Raw genomic sequence first — 17,547 nt, 5'->3', positions numbered from 1 at the left:
CACGCGACGCCGTCTGGAACGCGATCGTCAATGGTGATACTGGCCTTTGAGAAGAATGCCACCGAACAGATACACCAGCTAAACTGCCTGCGCGAGATAATATGGCGCCGAACAATGATTGCTTATTGCGATTTTACATTAATTCGTCAATTCAACCAAAAACTGCAACTGCACTTCCTGGGTTGATCGAGTAAAAGACGAGCATAGTCTTTCAGCTACACCGAATTAACACAAATTTACCAATCAAAGGTGATAAAAATTACGTTTTCAACACTGTTCGTTCGAAGATAGTGCTTTTACGCGAAGCCACATTTCACTACGATGAATGATCAACCTGTTTTGATTATTTTAGCGGTCACAAAACTCACGCGAAAAAGCTTGTACTGGAGCGCGCACGAAACACGTCCGAGCTCCAGGAGAAATGCTAGTAGTGTGTGTGTTTGTGATATATTTACTCGTGCTGTATGTCCATCGCTTCAATCGCCCATAGTTCATATATTTTTGTCCTAGGTGTTTTAACTGACAAGTCCATAGTTCAGCGCCCTGTGATAAAGCGGGAAAACAGAATTTGAAACTGAAGGTAATAAACAATGCATTTTACACTGTTATGTTTAATTTTAAGAGTTGCACAAATTCCTCTATGATGGAACAATAACTGTAAGAATTATCTTTTGGTTAACCGCTATTTACAATAGATCGAAGTAAAATGCTTCTGCCGTTGATGATTTGAAGCAGGTTTCCCACTGTGCATATCAAATTTCCCAATTTAGTTTTGCTAGAGTCCGCATCAGCGCTATATGTTACTGCAATTACTGACACATAGGTGGCGCTGTACACTCTTCAAACATCACGTTATTTCATGACTTTTATTTTATTAAAACAAAATGCCCTATTGCTCGGAGCCATTGAAATGTACTGAAATAATTACATATATGTATCTATCCATGTTTTAAATAGTCTCGTTTCAATCATCGCTCACACATTTACATATAATAAAATTATCGCCTTTTGGTAATACTATGAAATTGGTCTAACCTTGGATCAAGTTTTAAACACCATCCCAAAGTTATTTAAATCAATGTTTTATACCTTATTTACGTGTTTTCAAATGTTTCAATGTCAAGTATGTTGTCCAGATTAGTATAGCGCTAGTTTTCTTATTTACATGCGTGATGGGAAGATCAAACAATAACATCGGGTTTTGATTTATGATTCCAACCCTAAAATAAATACTTTCAAGTTCACCTATATAGAAGTAACTTTTATTAACACACTTCCAAACTATTTCAAATTATTCCATAATGCTCAAGGTCGTTTCGTCAAAACACGTACAACCTCCGCTGTATGGAGTCTCCTAATATGTTCATCGATACGTGCACATTTGAGCTGATGGTGGTTGGCGCATTGTCGGATATGGCGCATGCTGCCTTAATCACAAATTTTCAAGTTCACATTGTCTAATATTCGTACCTAATAACACGCATACTGTTCCTCAGCATTGTCTACCACTCTCTATGCAAAGGCCTCTTTGGCTAAAAACCTAGTGTATTCTGTTTGCGTTATGCAACCTATCCTAATTACGTAGAAGTTTAATGGTCAACAAAAGTGAAACCTCGTGTGCTCTATATATTGGATCGCACTTTGCACGAATCGCTAACACGACTTCCTTGCCCCTTCGAATCATGATTCTTGCGTACAACCAAAAAATGGATATTAAGTTTGTTTTTTTTTTCATTGCTAGCATCCAAAAGGTACTGGGCCGCCGTTAGTAATCAATGGCTCATTTCGTATCGATCACCATTGCATCGACAACTGGGAGTGACACTGATGATCATATTGCGCTAAAGTTTACGTACCCCGATCGGACGTGACGGGAATGTTTGATCCAAATATCTCTTCCCTAGAGCGATGGACGTAGTGAAATAGAATGGATAGCAAAACGTTCGCCGTATAAAAGATCTATGAACTACCGAATTCCACATCATTACGCTCCGGAACGTGAAAACGGCTGATTGCAGTGACACGGGTTGCATTCTCTAAACAATAATGGCTCTTAAGTTTGTGGTGAGTGTCATCATTTGGGTTGTAATATTAAAAGTGCAATTTGAACAGATTGTGGCGTTGAAACATTCACCAACCATTTCATTGGATCTTGCATTGCAGATTGCTGTTATTCTGGCTCTAGCAGTCTGCACTTTGGCAGCACCGGCTCCGGAACCTAAGCCAGATCCAAAGGCACAGCTTCTGGCAGCGGCTCCAGTGGGCTATGCAGCTTATCCATACCCATACGCCAGCTACATTTTGTTGAAATGTGCATCGACGATCAAACGTCACTTTTGGTGAACACATTCTGTGTTCACACCTTGAACTAAATCACACCTTGAATTTTATGTATGTAACAATCTTGTAAATAGCAAATAAAGAACTCTAGGTTAGTTGAGCTTAAACCGTGAGCCAGAACGGATCCACTGCGTATGGTTATATTATTTGTGAAGCGAAACTCAACAGGTTATGGGCCCAGGATAGAGGCTTATAGTGAAAAATCACGAAATAGTTTTTGATTTGTTCATTCGATCGGTTAGTGTCGAGTATACATCGCAAAAGGACTCGGTCGCGTTTCCGAGCATAAAAGCTACAGTGGTAGTGCAAAAGAACAATGGCGGACACAAAGCTACGTTTCCCGAAATTGAATGGGACAAACTGGAGCACGTGGAAAGTGCGCATAGAAAATTTGCTGCAGCGTGAAGATTTATGGGACGTGGTAGAAAATTCCTCGAAACCCAAAGAAACATCGGATGATGATTGGAAGACCAACAATAGACACGCAAAAGCGAACATAATCTTAGCGATTGAAGACAACCAGCTCCCTTTAGTTAAAAATCAAGAAACAGCGCACGATGTGTTTAATGCTCTGAAAAAGTACCACGAGAAAAACACACGGTCGGTGAAGGTTTCCTTGCTAAAGAAACTGTGTGCATTGAATTTAGACGAGCATGGCGACACAGAGCAGCATTTGTTCAAGATAGATGAACTTTTCGATCGTTTGAGTGCAGCCGGATTGTCCCTCGATGAAGACACGAAAATCTGCATGATTTTTCGTAGCCTACCTACTTCGTACGAAACGCTTGTAACAGCGCTTGATTGTTTGTCGGATGACGACATTTCGGTGGAATTAGTGCGATCGAAAATTGTAGACGAAAGCCAGCGAAGGAACGAGCGAGATAGTAGTGGTACTACGCAAAGAAACGAGAAAGCGCATGTTTCTGCAGAAAATAACAGGCAACGGACGCCTCGCCTTTGTCATTTTTGTAAAAAGCCCGGCCATCTTGTGGCAAATTGCAAAAAGAAGCAAAAGGAAAACAAGTACAATGGAAATGCGAAGACAGTGCTGAGCACTGTTCTTGGAACAGCGTTTGTTGTTAACGGCGGTAGCAGCAACGCTTGGATAATCGACAGTGGTGCGAGCGCGCACATGTGCCATGACAAAGCCATCTTCACGGAACTGAAAGAATTTGCTGGAGGTTTTATCACACTTGCAAACGGGGAGAAAACTAGAGTTCTAGGTGAAGGTAGTGCTGTGATCACTGTACTTGATGGGAGCCAGAAAGAGCGGCGCATAACGTTTAGCGATCTGAAGTATGTGCCTGGATTAGAAGCTAATCTAATCTCCGTGGATCGTTTGGCAAAGAGAAAGATGAAAGTAATTTTTGACTACGAAGGCTGCAAAGTAATCGACGTACAAGGAACCATCGTGGCGACTGGAGTGCGATACAATGGTCAATACTACTTACGTTTGACTGAATCATCAATGAGAGCAGCACATGCCCAACACCTCGAGAACTGCCAACATCAGTGGCATCGGCGTTTAGGACATCGCGATTGGGCAGCTGTTGAGAAAATCAACAAGGAGGAGCTCGGCACCGGGATGAAAATCACGGACTGTGGTTTGAAGTTGGTGTGTGAATGCTGCTTGCAAGGGAAATCAACCCGGGCCCCCTTTCCAACAGTGATAGACCGAAAATCAACTAGGGTGCTGGACCTTGTTCACACGGACGTATGTGGCCCTATGGAGACACCAACACCAAGCGGCTACAGGTATGTGTTGCATATTGTAGACGATTTTAGCAGATTTACTGTTACTTGTCTTATGCAGAAGAAGTCCGAAGCTGCTGAAAAGATCATGCACTACGTACAATGGGTAGAAAACATTTTCGGAAGAAAGCCCCGGTTTATTCGCTCTGATGGAGGTGGAGAGTTCGACAACACACAGTTGAGGAAATTTTATACAGACAACGGTATAAAGCCACAGTTTACAACGCCATACTCTCCTCAGTCCAACGGCGTGGCAGAGCGCAAAAATCGATCAATTACTGAGATGACTACGTGTATGCTGATGGATTCGGGGATGGACAAGCGATTCTGGGGTGAAGCGACGCTAACTGCAACTTATTTACAGAACCGTTTGCCTTCTAGGTCCGTTTCTAAGACACCGTACGAACTCTGGTGGAATCGAAAACCAGATTTGAGACACCTACGCATTTTTGGTAGCGATGCGTATGTGCATATTCCAAAGGTTAAAAGGAATAAGTTAGACGAACGGGCGGTTAAACTGAAGCTGGTAGGATATTCTCATGAGCATAAGGCATACAGATTCGTAAACCCAGAAACAGACTGCATAACGATTAGTCGCGATGCCCGATTCGTGGAAAATGAAATTGGAACAAATTTCGTGGAAGTTCCAATGACCGAGACGCTTCGTAAGAAAGCTGATAATGAGAAGAATGTAACGACAGATTCATCAACTGTAATAGAGCCATCACAAAAGGGAAATGAACATACAGAAATGGAGATAAATACGGAGGAAAATGGTCGTCCAGAAAGAAGATCAAAATTACCAACATATCTCGAAGATTATGTTCTGGGTTACGCAGCAGGTGTTGCATCATGCGCACGCGAGGAACCATTGAATGTTCAAGAAGCCATGAAAGAAAAAGAATGGCGTGAAGCGATGTCCTCAGAGATGGAATCGCATCGTAGCATTGGTACATGGGAACTAGTACCACTTCCCAAAGGACGTAAGGCTATAGGATCCCGATGGGTGTTCAAGATTAAGCGGAACGAGAAAGATAAAGTCGTAAAGTATAAAGCTCGCGTAGTAGCACAGGGGTATACACAGCGGTATGGAATCGACTATTGTGACGTATACGCTCCCGTGACTAATTACACAACGTTCAGAACTTTTCTCACAGTAGCTGGGAAGCAAAAATTAACGGTTCAACATTTGGATGTAAAGACGGCGTATCTTAACGGTGTCCTTGAAGAGGAAATCTATATGCGTCAACCACCCGGTTTCGCAGTACAGGGACAGGAGGAGCTAGTTTGTCGGCTCAAACGGAGTATTTACGGTTTACACCAATCGGCTCGTTGTTGGTATCGAAAACTCAGCGAGGTACTGGCCAAACTAGCATTCAAGGCATCAACGGCGGACCAGTGTTTGTATGTGAAGTCTGCAAATGGGAGATCGTTGTTCTTATTAGTGTATGTAGACGACATGCTCATAGCCACATCCACTCAAGCGGAAGCAAGGCAGATATGCGATGACCTAAACCAAGAATTCAGCATCACCTGTTTGGGAGAAATCAAGCATTTTCTCGGTATGGAAGCACAGCAAAGCGGTGGTTTCTACAAGATAAGGTTGAAGACATTCATCGAAAGGCTTTTAGAAACGCATGGCATGAATGATGCAAAATGTGCCAATTCACCGATGGACCAGGGTTATCTGAAGCAGCCAAGCGAAGCACAATTGTTTGAAGACGTTACGAAGTACCGTAGTTTGGTGGGAGGTTTACTCTATCTAGCAGTGACCGCTAGGCCAGACGTAGCAGCCGCTACAGCTATCCTCGGGAGAAAATTTACATCACCAACGCAAGCGGACTGGACCGCAGCTAAACGTGTGCTGCGTTACTTAAAACGAACGAAGGAGCATTTTTTACCACTAGGCGGGACGGATGAAGCACTGTGCGGGTACTCGGACTCTGATTGGGCTGGTGACATCGAGAGTCGTCGTTCAACTTCTGGGTTCATTTTCTTATATTGTGGAGGAGTTGTATCTTGGGCTAGTCGACGTCAGACGTGTGTTACACTTTCGTCGATGGAAGCTGAGTATGTTGCACTCACACAGGCATGCCAAGAGACTATTTGGCTGCGGAAACTGCTTCGCGATTTTGGAGAAGGTCCAAAGGATCCTACCGTCATTAAGGAAGACAACCAAGGTTGTTTAGCATTTGTGAAAAATGAGCGTACTCATCGTAGATCGAAACACATTGACACAAAAGAGCATTTCGTTCAGGAATTGTGTGAAAGGAATGAAATCATCCTCGAGTATTGTCCGACAGAGGTGATGATTGCGGACATCATGACCAAGCCGTTGGGACCGCAAAAGCACGAGTTCTTTTGTGATCTACTCAACATGAAGTAGATGGTAGAGAGAGTCGTCGATGAGGAGGAGTGTTGAAATGTGCATCGACGATCAAACGTCACTTTTGGTGAACACATTCTGTGTTCACACCTTGAACTAAATCACACCTTGAATTTTATGTATGTAACAATCTTGTAAATAGCAAATAAAGAACTCTAGGTTAGTTGAGCTTAAACCGTGAGCCAGAACGGATCCACTGCGTATGGTTATATTATTTGTGAAGCGAAACTCAACACATTTCACCATATAGCAGTGTGTTGGCTCCCTACACTACTTACGCATATCCTAGTCTAGGTAAGTACCGTAATGGCAATTATGCATATGATGAGACCTAATCTAATGCCCTTATTGAACAGCTTACAGCTACAACTACCCTTATGCGCTTGTGTAAAACTCCATAACAAACGAGCTAAATACAAACAGTTAATGTAACGCATTCACAAAACAAATCACACTCGAATAAAAAAGCTGCTTAAAACAATTAAAGTTGTGTTCAGAACAATTTAATGTGGATTGAAAGTATTTAACGAAAACGAAAGAAAGTGATACAAGTTCAAAAACATTGGAATTACAGAAACAATAATAATAATAGCTATGTGATAGAATGCATTGATCTTATCACGTTTTTAAATATAGCACTATTTTCACAATACTATCTCGTCAGCATAATTAATTATCAAACAATTGCAAAACTTCACCAGTCCCTGCGGTCAAATTCTTCGTTAAGCGGGCTTCTTAGTGGCTTCTTAAGGACATTAAGAAGCCACTAAGAAGCCGCTTAACGAAGAACTTTTTTGCGCATGTGTTAGTGTGTAGTGCCGCGTAGGTATGGGTGCGTTATTGGCTATCCATAGTGGAAAGTTGTCATCAATTAAAAAGGACATAAAATGAAATGTGTTTTTTTATTATTATAATTTTATTTACAAATTTCTCGCTAACACTTCACTTGCTGGAAAATGTGGGCAAATGTGTTGGTCTGCAAACAGAAAATAGTTGAAATTAGCAATTATTTTAATAAGTTTTCTGTAATATTTCGAAGTACGTACTTATCTGGTGTAAACTTTTGTCCTCTCTGCGTAGTACTTTGTACACTGTGTTCGCGTGATTTTCTGCAGTCCGTTGCAATAAATTGTTACGGATGTAGCTGAAATTGTTAAAGCGTAATGTAAATAACATGTAATTGATATAATTCGTTGCATTAAACGCCTTACCAGACTCTCAGCAGCCATGAAACAGGTTCAGCACCACTTTGTTCCGGAGGCACGCTGGTCAAGCATCTTCCCTAATTCCAAGTATTTTTTCAACTCCACATCCCTAACTAAACTATCCAGTCACTTGAAAAACGCGTGCTCTTTCGATTCGAAGCCATTTTTATCCTTTTATAACCATTTTATCTCCCTATTCTATGCAATAAACTAACCAAAACTTGCACTTCGAAAGCAAAACAAAATTTGATGGCCGAAGAATGACGGTGCTGTCAAAATGGGTTTCTACACACACAAAGATATTCCATGAGCTCGGTGTGTAAATATACAACGCGGAGCACGTCGAACTTCGGCAAAGTGTGAAAAGAGCGAGACAAGAACATGCTTGACGAACGAAAAAACAGAGATAGCTTGTGTTGACACGCAAAAGTATAGGCCAACGAGGGTTGGAAGGTGATGAAACGAGGAGAAACGCATGAAAGCTTGACCGCTGGGGTATTATTATAATCACGTCAATCACGTGTTCGATACAAACTGAAGTACTCAACTAGATGTCCTGCACTCGTACGATCGAATGTGCTTATGTGTGCGTGAGAACGAATGACACATTTTCCACGTATACGCCTGCACGTTCGTGGGCTTATTTGTTTTGATTCGTTGTGTTTTGGTATTGTCCTTGGCTTCTATAAAAATCTAGGTGCAATAAGTTAGTAAAAAGCACAAATTGAAGTTTACATTAAAGTGTGCCGGTAAATTCTGCAAGATTAAAATAGTTAATATAACAACAGATTTAATTATGGTAAGTGTTTGCGGTGTGCAAGAGGTAGGTAAGAGGTTTCACTATCTAATTCCTACCATTCTTAACCGATAGGATATAAGCGCTTTTTCTGGCGACGATTTCGACGTGAGCAGTTGGATCAATGCGTCGTATGATCGGTCACAAAGGACATCCACAGGGTCCGCCGGCAAGGAAGCATTCGTTTCGTCCCTCGTCTCCAAGATGCAGCTCTATGTCCAGCAGATTAACGTCGCTCTGGAGCAAACGGGTGGTCAAGTGTTAAAGAACATCCCAAAGGTGATTAGCGATGCAAGCATGTTGCAGATTGAGTCGGGCTTGCTGAAACAGCGAATGAGTCAGGTGCAGCGGGAAATTGCACATCTGCAAACCGAAACCGGTGACTGTATGGTTAGTCTCGAACGATTGGACAGCATCAAACAGCGGCTACAAAGCTCCAAACAGTGCCTGCAGGAGGCAGACGGATGGGGTAAGTTAGCGGGCGAGCTGGAAGACCTGCTGGAGAAGTCAGACATCGACGGGTCCAGTGCGAAGCTGCTGTCACTGCAGAAATCACTTGCAGCACAGATAGGCCTGCACGGCCATGCGGAACGAGAGAACCAAGTCGAGTATTTTAAGAACCGTCTTGAAGCGCTCGTTAGTCCCTCGGTTGTGGTGGCATTACGCTCGATGGATACAGCTGCCTGTCGCCGTTATGTTGGCATTTTCGAAGGTATCGATCGATTACCACAGTTGAAGCAATATTATCGAACGGTGCTGAAGACCTTCGTACAGGAGCAATGGGCTGGTGCAATCGAGGGCAGCGAAAGCGGAGGATCGGACGTATTGAAAGAGTTTTACGACAATTTATTGGAGCTTCTAAAGAATCATTTGCGCTGGTGTTGCCAGTGCTTCGGTGACGCTACCGACTGTGTGTTGGCCATAGCGGAAGCCTTGGAAAACCTCGAACCCACGCGTGAGAGTATCGTCCGAAGTGCACTCAAGCGAGCTACTGATAAGTTCTGGACGTTGACACAATTTTCCAAAGTAAACGTTTCGATGGGTACGCTGATCGAAGGATGGGTACGCGGAGGACCACAACAAGATATTCGATGCGAGAACGAGATCGTCATCGATCGTCTCGCTAGTTCGCTGTTTGTGTTCTTTGGCCTGTTCATAAAGGAGTATCCGACACTGGAAAACGTCCAACTAGAGACGGATTTGCAAAGTCTAGCGATTGTCGGTACGGCTCCAGCCGACAGTGTGCATAACCTGGAAAGTGGCAATGATAAAATCATACGTTGGGCCACGGAAGCAATGACACGATGCCAAGAAATCACACAAAACTGTGCCCTGCTGTCGATAGGAAGCGTTCTGCAGAACTATCTTCTATCCTATCTTGACCAATACAACAAGGTACAGAAGCAGCTTGCAGCCAGTCAACCGAGTCAAACCGACTGGAACCTCCTGCAGTTGAGTGTGGTTTTGCTGCAGTACCTTGGCACATTCCGACAGGCTGTACATGAGCTTGAACAAACGCTCATAGCGAACGTCCAAACTAAACAATCCCAGCTAAGTGCAAACCCGACACGGGCACGGTTTGAGTATCGCTTGCACACGAAAGGAGAAGTTAACGAAATGCGTAAGCTGGTTGCAACATTCCAGGCATCGTCAGAACCCAATCGTGAGTATTTCAGCGAATTTCATCCACGCATGAAGCGTACTTGCGAGGACATTCACGACACGATGCTGCAGATTGCATTCTCGCCCATCACAAAACACTTCAAGCAAATTGAACCCGTCTCTACCGGTCCGGCGGGTACGACGATCGGGTCGACTGCGATGGATGCATTGCCAGATTACAGCTATGCGCCACAGGAATATATCACACTGATCAGCCAATATTTGCTCACGCTTCCTCAGCATCTCGAACCATTGCTACTATCACCGGCTGGCGTATTAAAAGCTGTACTGGAAGTGGCTGACCACAGGTATGCCTCAAACCGACCCTGTGCGGATGTTTTTCTCGCCCTCGTAGTGGAAGAATCCGAAGCATTGTACGTTGAACAGATCGAGAACATTTGTTCGCTGAGTGTATCAGGAGCGAAACAGCTGGCTACCGACATTGGTAAGTTTGCCTACATCTAGCATGTTCGGTTATGTACTGTCTATCGTTATTATCACTCTTTTGCATCTATAGAATACTTCGGAAACGTACTGGAAGAGATGGGACAATCTTTGGGAACTAATCTGCAACAAACGGTTAAGCTTCTGCGAGCACCATTGGAATGCTATGCGTCAATAGCAACTGGTTGCGATCCGGAATTAGTTGCCGCCATACGCCAAAAGCGTAATTTAATATCCTGCTGAACCGCTAAATTGTTCAAATAAAGCATTATTATATTATTCCGGAATGTGATCCATGTTGAGCATCATTTTTCTTACAGCAAAGTTAATAGTAACCGAATGTGATCGTGTACACAATTTAAAAAATACGTAATTAGTCAATACCGTTATATTGAAACGGGGAATATGTTTCGGTGTTTTACAGTATTATTTCCATTAACTCATGCAAACAGACATTACTATCTCCTGAAATAATCGATACTCGATAGCACAAGCGCATATTATTTTTTTAAAGATAAAAATCGTTTGCAACCAAGCTTTTCGAATATTTCGAGAAACCACATTAAATTATACAAATCAACCAAAGATTCACGTTACCAGATTCGTTTTGATATTTACATTTTAGGTATAAAAGGTTACTGTTTACATCGAGGACAATTAAACAATGCTATCGAGCATAATACTATTTACTAGCCGTTTTTTATTTGTTACTATCTGAGGTTCCAGAGTCGTTAGATCCTGAGTCGTTCTGCAAAGGAAAAACATGATATTAAATCTTTTGCATAGTATCGTTAACGTACAAACCAGCTTTTAAAATGCTCTACAGTATTCTATATTTCTTAGGTCTTTATGACTCACATCAACGTATTGGCGAGTACGCCAACCTTTCTTCTGATACCTGATACAAACATTCTCAAACTTTTTCGTTTTTCCCTCTGATGGACTGGCCACCTATTTCGGTTACCGTTAGATGACTGACAAGAATATTGCAAAAAAAATGTATTCAAGATGCAACGGCCTAACCGATTAGACCAGCCAAAACTAGCTTATGATAAGCAATAAACCAAATGCTAAACCTCGGAATGTATGGAATTACGAGTACAATTCGCGAGCAAAAACACAAACCGGATCGGATTCACAGCCAATGAAGTTCGTTTCGAAGAGGAAACTTAATAAAAAAAATATACTCGTCTATACACGTAATTGTCGACTAGCACAACTAAACCAATGTGATAAAAAGAAAGCGATATAGATATTGAAAGTAGCGTTACTTACATGATCGCATTTCTGTTTGTGGTGAATTTTCATATGTTTCGACAGGTGGTCGCTTCGCATAAATTTCTTTTTACACTCACTGCATTCATGATTCCTTTCACCCGTGTGTATCAGCCGATGTCGCCTCAATTCATCCGAACGCGTAAAACGTTTGTCACAATTGTCCCAGCTACATTTATAGGGTCGTTCACCTGCAAAAACAGTTCCACTCGTTTTTGAGTAAGTTAAGTTGTAAACTGTGTGCTACATAATACAACTTACCCATATGCAATCGTATATGGTCTCGCAAAACAGACGGCTTACGGAACACCTTATTACAGCCGCTAACAAAGCATATGTGTTGATTCGTCCGATCCTCACCCGTATCTACTTCACAGTAATAGCATGTGCATGCCCTTCTGGGAACCCTTTCTCGCTTTTTTCTTTTGTTCGTAGTCTGTGTGCCAGATCCTGCCTGATCTTCGTCATCTTCTGCATCGATTCCTGCGCCTGTATCGTCTGCATCTTCCGTTGATAAATTTCGCTTTTTTACACCTGCTTCTGTAACAACAATCGAACTGCTTAGTAGTTTTAATTGAAGAAAACATTGTGGATTATCTATGTATACCATTTAATTCTGAAGCAGTTGTAGCCGCCATGGTCTTGCTGATAACGGTGTTTGTATTATTAAATATTCTCTATACTCCTTGATTTATCGATTTATAATCGATCCTCTATATCCGGACCGGAGTTCAGGACGATTTCGTGAAGAAAGCACATCAATATTTAGCTGCTTTACAACCCAATTTACAATGATTCTATTACCACCTTATACTCCTTGATGGGCGCACCTGTTGTGGTTTGTATACTTCTGTTCTATAAGATCGCTACTTCTGTGCAATTTGTTTAACTTTGACCGGCTTTCAGAGGTATGTTTCGCGGGTCTTCACAAGCATAAAACACGTAAAATATGGATAGGCATTTCAGGCGCGTCCGTTTGATGATGGCGGTTCTTGTTGTGGCGGTTTGTTCGGTATTTATTTCTTAATCTTCTTCTTTATTATTGTTACTTCTACCTCGGTCAAACTTTGACGTTTAATATGTAATTGTGGTGTGCGTTTAACAAACAAAGTTCAGTACTGCTATTTTCTGAAAATTTGAAAAGGCCGGTAGCCGAAAATACTTTTTTCGTATGATAAGCCGAGATTTGTTCAGCATTAGTCACTGTGTTTTGTTCTTTACTTTATCGTCCTATGTAGTATCATAACATTGTTGATACCATTTACAACTTCATCGCATTAAGGCTGTTGTTGATTTTGTTCAGGATATAATATACACATGGGGCGGCCCGGTTGTGAAGATGGTAATGGCACCGGTCTCTACACGACAGGACCGGATATACAAATTCCGTCCGGTCAAAAATCCCGGTATATTTGTTGGTTTTGCTCATAAATTTGATCGTTGCCTACAATTTGATGCTATACTCTAAAACTAACATGTCACAGTGATATAGTAGGTACCAGTGCTGGTCTCTCACACGACAGATTCGGAACAATATGCCAAACGTAATTAGCTTTCCGGGTGGGTCATTACGGAAACAAGTAGCATAATTTTCTGAGCGATGAAATTTCTAAAGAAACATGGCGGCGCACGTGAGTAATACTGCATATGTACATGCATATCTTATAAAACAAAGAAAATAGACAGCGAATACACGCAATACACACACATGAAATTACGGTGAGTTTTATTCATTCTTCCACGTTGCGCGATACACGGTTTTACACTATCTTAATCGTATTATATTCTTCCGACAATGTTGGCCGCAGTTTAGTTGTAGTTATATATTTACAATTCCGATAATTTCCATTCATTGCATTTCGACATTAAAATCCGACGGGGAAAATAAAAAAATATTCTATGCGTAACATTTACAGCATCATTGTTCTTGCAAAGAAAATCAAAGCAACAAAACGTGACTTTCTACCTTTACAGTGGTATTGGTGCCCTATTTAAGTTCACATTGTTACAACAAATTACAGTAATAAATTACTACAAAGTACCATAATTCTATTGAAACAGAGCATTAATGGGAAGCATGGTTAATGTTTTTCGATGTATAAGGTAATTGAAATATTATTTTTAATTTTCGGAAATGGATGTTCTCATCTACACGAAACGAATCCCAATTCAAACACATGCATTTTTTGAAACATTTAACCAAGCTCTAATCTTGATCTATGATACGCTTGCAATTTCAAAAGTGCTTCAAAAATAAACAAAAAGCTTTTCGATGGCCTAAAAAATACGCTTCATTCTTCAGTTAAAACCCCAAAACAATAGAAAACTTTACGGAACTCGTATTGAGTTTTTTGGTTTTTAATAAATAAAACAAAAAATGCCCTATTTTGTGGTTTGTTTAAACAAATTAAATTTTAACAAATTAGTCCCGTTCAATGAGTTGTTAAACCTGAACAAAACAAAACACCTTTTACCGTCACGGGTGCCATCTTAAAACACTGTTTGCAATCATCTGTGTAATGCTACACATTTTTTAAATGATTTAATGAATGATTTCGTTGTATTAAAAAACGTAAAGAATCGCACTTCATTACTCTACCAGTAAGGGTGCGCATGTGATTTTGATTTCGCCCACTCACAGCTGAACGCGTTGTACTGACATGGACTCTTAATACAGCGCCCAAGCAGCAATTTCATTTCGCGCGCAGAACAAAGTTGCTGAAATGCTCCCTTCTTGTGGGAAGGTATATTCTACGCTCAACCATTGCACTATTCCAATGCTGTAAACCTTCACTAGAACTGAGGAATTCTTCTAAAGATCTACAATCCCACGTACCACCACACTAATTATTTGTCATATTTCAAAGCGGGGGTTGCATTCAGTAGTTCGAATAGTACATTCTTTGAAACGAGACACACAAACAGTAAAGTTAAAAACTATTGTTTTGAATAACAATTGTTCATGGCTGACATGTAGTGTATGGTTACCCAGACTTATTATAAGTCAATCCACCCAATCATCAGTGTGGGGATTTGTTTCAACACTCCATGAGTTGACGTCGTAAGCAACGGAAGTGTCTCTATTTCGTCCGTAAAATCCTATACCTAGTGCATAATTTTACAGCAAACCTGTTCGCGAATAATTTTGATCTAGTTGATGTCGTGGTTCGGTGGTAACAAAACTATGGTACCATTTGAACCGTTCCCCTGTAGGAGGCCAAGGAAATGCTGAAATGGCTTCAAAACCTTTGCTAAATACAATTATATTATTAGTAAGCATACTAATTTGAAGCATAAGCTTGTTCCGTCTCGTCGGTACCGATGGTAATCATCATTTTCTGATCAGAGCTGTCATTGCTATCGGACGATCCAGAGTGGTTAGATCCCATGTCGTCCTGTAATAGAAAAACAAAATTATATTAAATAATTTGCAGAACAACTTTAGCATTTCTCTCAATTAACAAAGACTGCTTGGAAAATACTGTACAAACACCTATGAATATACGCTACTTTTTACTACTTTTTTCTAATAAAGCAAATTTTCAATTACTTTGCTGTAATGAAGCTACTCATATTAAAATAATATTGCGTGGTATCGTTGATGGTTTCGATTTCACTGCTCATAGGATAACATTATCAATACTAGGCTGCTTTGTTTTTTTGTTTACCTTGTGGTCAGCGTCACAGGCAGCAGCCGAGGAAGAGTTATGTGATTGTCTTTCCTGGTCCAGATCGTCGTCATCATCCATTTTGTAGTTAGTGTCGTCTATTTCGTGTATTTCTTCCTCCTCGTAGTCAAGCTCATCGCCAGACTTATCGAAACCATCCGAACCCTAATGTATTCGAGCCCAGCAAGTTGAAATCAAACATCGTGCAAAAACATAAACAATCCAACACAAAATACAAAATACGTTGCCGATCCAGCAACATACATCGTTGCGACATAAGGGAAAGCATGATTAAGCGCGATTGAGAGTAGCGAAAATGGAGTACAAGAAAATAAAAAGGAACAATCAATAACTACTACATACACTAATTGAAGGAACGCAAAACAGTAAGCGACAGCTATAACAAAAGAAAGACGAATGTCTAATACTACACTCGGCGTCAGTTTGTACCTTAACTAGATCAAATTTTTATATCTGATTTCCTTTCCTTATCATTCCATAACATAAGATGACATAACAAGAAACAAACTAATTCCTCAGCATTATACTCTAGGATACAACATTTTTTCTTGGTTCACACATAGAAATTGATTATCGTTCACATCAAAAACAAAACCAAAAAATGTTAGACCATCATTAGATTTTAAACCCAATGTAAGTATTTTTGGTGGCATTTACTCCACACATTAGCATTAGCAATAACGCTATTACGCCTAAGCAAATCATTCGTACTATTTCCAACACCAACGAATCAAGCCTACGAAAGAATAACAAGATCGTCTTTTTCCTATCTAAAGATTTTGAAAAGGAAACAAACGTGAAATGATGATTAAACAAAACATGATCTTGCCAAGAATAATTGAACTTCTACTTATTACTAAAAGGAGCATTCTAAATTATAACTTACATGTTCGCGTTTTATTTTGCTGTGCGTTCGTATATGCTTCGAGAGGTGATCGCTTCGCATGAACTTCTTATTACACTCAAAGCATTCAAACCTCTTCTCACCCGTATGTGTCCGCCGATGTCGCTGCAATTCATCCGAACGCGTAAATCGTTTTCCGCAAGTGCCCCAGCTACATATGAAGGGCCGTTCCCCTACAAAACAAAATAAAGGACAATTTTTGCATAGTACAAATAGTAAGCTATTACAACGCAACCTACCCGTATGCCACCGTAGATGAGCTCGCAGATGTGATGTTTTACCGTACACCTTATTGCAACCGCTAACATGGCATATGTGCTGTTTCTTTCGATCCGGAGGACCACTTATCTTTACTTCACAGTTGGGGCATGTACATGCAACCCGGCGAACGCGTTGCCTTATTGTTCCGTTCATAGTGTGAGTGGCTGAGACTAACTTCGGTAGCGTATGTCGACGTCGCTTCTCGGATGAAATTATCGTTGTGCCAACGGGTGCTTCTAATTCTCCCATTTCTTCAGTATCCGCACTAGCTTCGCCATCTGCTGCCATGCTTGCTCCGGTTACCGCTCCCGCCCCTATTGTTACTCCTCCGGCTCTTTGTCCTCCTGGTTTACTTTCTACTTCTGTAGCAACACTCGCGCCGGCGCTGTTGCTAACATTACCACCGGTTTGATTCGGAGTCCCGCCTACAGATTCTCGCTTTACACTAATGGACTGGGAAGATGTGGTAGTTGTTGTAGTCGCAGTGACGGCGGCAGTTGTATTGTTAGATGTTCCCAACGTTCCCATACTGACGCCACTGTGAAATTCCACTATCTGGGCAGGAGCTCCAGTGGACGACGTGAAAAGAGCACTGGATGCCAAAGGAGCTCCACTACCCACCGTCGTCGTCGATGGAGAAGTGGATTCCTGCTTTACAAAGCTCTTAACGGGTTCGTTTTGTTCCTGCTTTATACTTGATAGTGGACGCGCCGTTGCCTGCTGAAGGGCCGCGACTAAAGCACGTTGCTGCTGCTGATGCTGCTGTTGCAGACTTATTTGTTGCTGCTGCTGCTGCTGTAGTTGTGGATGCTGCCCTGCTTGAGTGACCGGGT

The 17,547-nt window shown here is 41.4% G+C and overlaps 4 protein-coding genes across 13 annotated transcripts in view; 1 reads left to right on the top strand and 3 right to left on the bottom strand.

Moving 5' to 3' along the window:
- The window catches only part of LOC125761027 (spectrin beta chain, non-erythrocytic 1), a 53,051-nt gene extending 52,573 nt beyond the window's left edge, over positions 1-478 (bottom strand). For 2 of the 4 annotated variants that reach the window (XM_049421764.1, XM_049421761.1), the window contains exon 1: positions 264-452. The gene's annotated coding sequence lies outside the window, so the exon portion shown is untranslated. Of the gene's footprint in view, positions 1-240 lie in introns of all 4 variants that reach the window. The other 2 variants (XM_049421762.1, XM_049421763.1) reach the window with 2 other exon arrangements.
- A 7,706-nt stretch (positions 479-8,184) lies between these two features.
- Positions 8,185-10,877, top strand: LOC125761034 (conserved oligomeric Golgi complex subunit 7). Its single transcript, XM_049421784.1, has 3 exons — positions 8,185-8,482; positions 8,555-10,586; positions 10,659-10,877. The coding sequence occupies exons 1-3, from the start codon at positions 8,480-8,482 to the stop codon at positions 10,826-10,828; spliced, it is 2,205 nt and encodes a 734-aa protein (XP_049277741.1). The 5' UTR covers positions 8,185-8,479; the 3' UTR covers positions 10,829-10,877.
- A 295-nt stretch (positions 10,878-11,172) lies between these two features.
- Positions 11,173-12,900, bottom strand: LOC125761044 (transcription factor Sp1-like). 3 transcript variants are annotated; one of them, XM_049421805.1, is made up of 5 exons: positions 12,668-12,892; positions 12,468-12,573; positions 12,122-12,400; positions 11,861-12,051; positions 11,173-11,333 (listed from the first exon to the last, which is right to left on the bottom strand). In XM_049421805.1, exons 2-5 carry the CDS (start codon positions 12,496-12,498, stop codon positions 11,286-11,288), a joined length of 549 nt encoding a protein of 182 aa, XP_049277762.1. In that variant the 5' UTR covers positions 12,499-12,573; positions 12,668-12,892; the 3' UTR covers positions 11,173-11,285. The 3 variants fall into 3 exon arrangements, with proteins under 3 accessions (XP_049277762.1, XP_049277763.1, XP_049277761.1); XM_049421806.1 differs by having other exon boundaries at positions 12,122-12,397; positions 12,468-12,900; XM_049421804.1 differs by having other exon boundaries at positions 12,468-12,892.
- A 669-nt stretch (positions 12,901-13,569) lies between these two features.
- Positions 13,570-17,547, bottom strand: part of LOC125761031 (transcription factor Sp4-like) — a 9,689-nt gene continuing 5,711 nt past the window's right edge. For 4 of the 5 annotated variants that reach the window (XM_049421772.1, XM_049421771.1, XM_049421775.1 and 1 more), the window contains 4 exons: positions 16,693-17,547; positions 16,436-16,626; positions 15,529-15,693; positions 13,570-15,255 (listed from right to left, as the gene is read on the bottom strand). The exon at positions 16,693-17,547 is cut by the window's right edge and continues 780 nt beyond it. In XM_049421772.1, coding sequence (XP_049277729.1) covers positions 15,142-15,255; positions 15,529-15,693; positions 16,436-16,626; positions 16,693-17,547 — 1,325 coding nt within the window. In that variant the 3' untranslated portion in view covers positions 13,570-15,141. The remainder of the gene's footprint in view (positions 15,256-15,528; positions 15,694-16,435; positions 16,627-16,692) is intronic. The other variant, XM_049421774.1, reaches the window with a different exon arrangement.

This window comes from Anopheles funestus, chromosome 2RL (assembly GCF_943734845.2).
Source record: "Anopheles funestus chromosome 2RL, idAnoFuneDA-416_04, whole genome shotgun sequence".
Classification (NCBI taxonomy): Eukaryota; Metazoa; Arthropoda; class Insecta; order Diptera; family Culicidae; genus Anopheles; species Anopheles funestus.
Note: the sequence above shows the minus strand (reverse complement) of the source record. Positions and strands in the feature narration are given on the sequence as shown.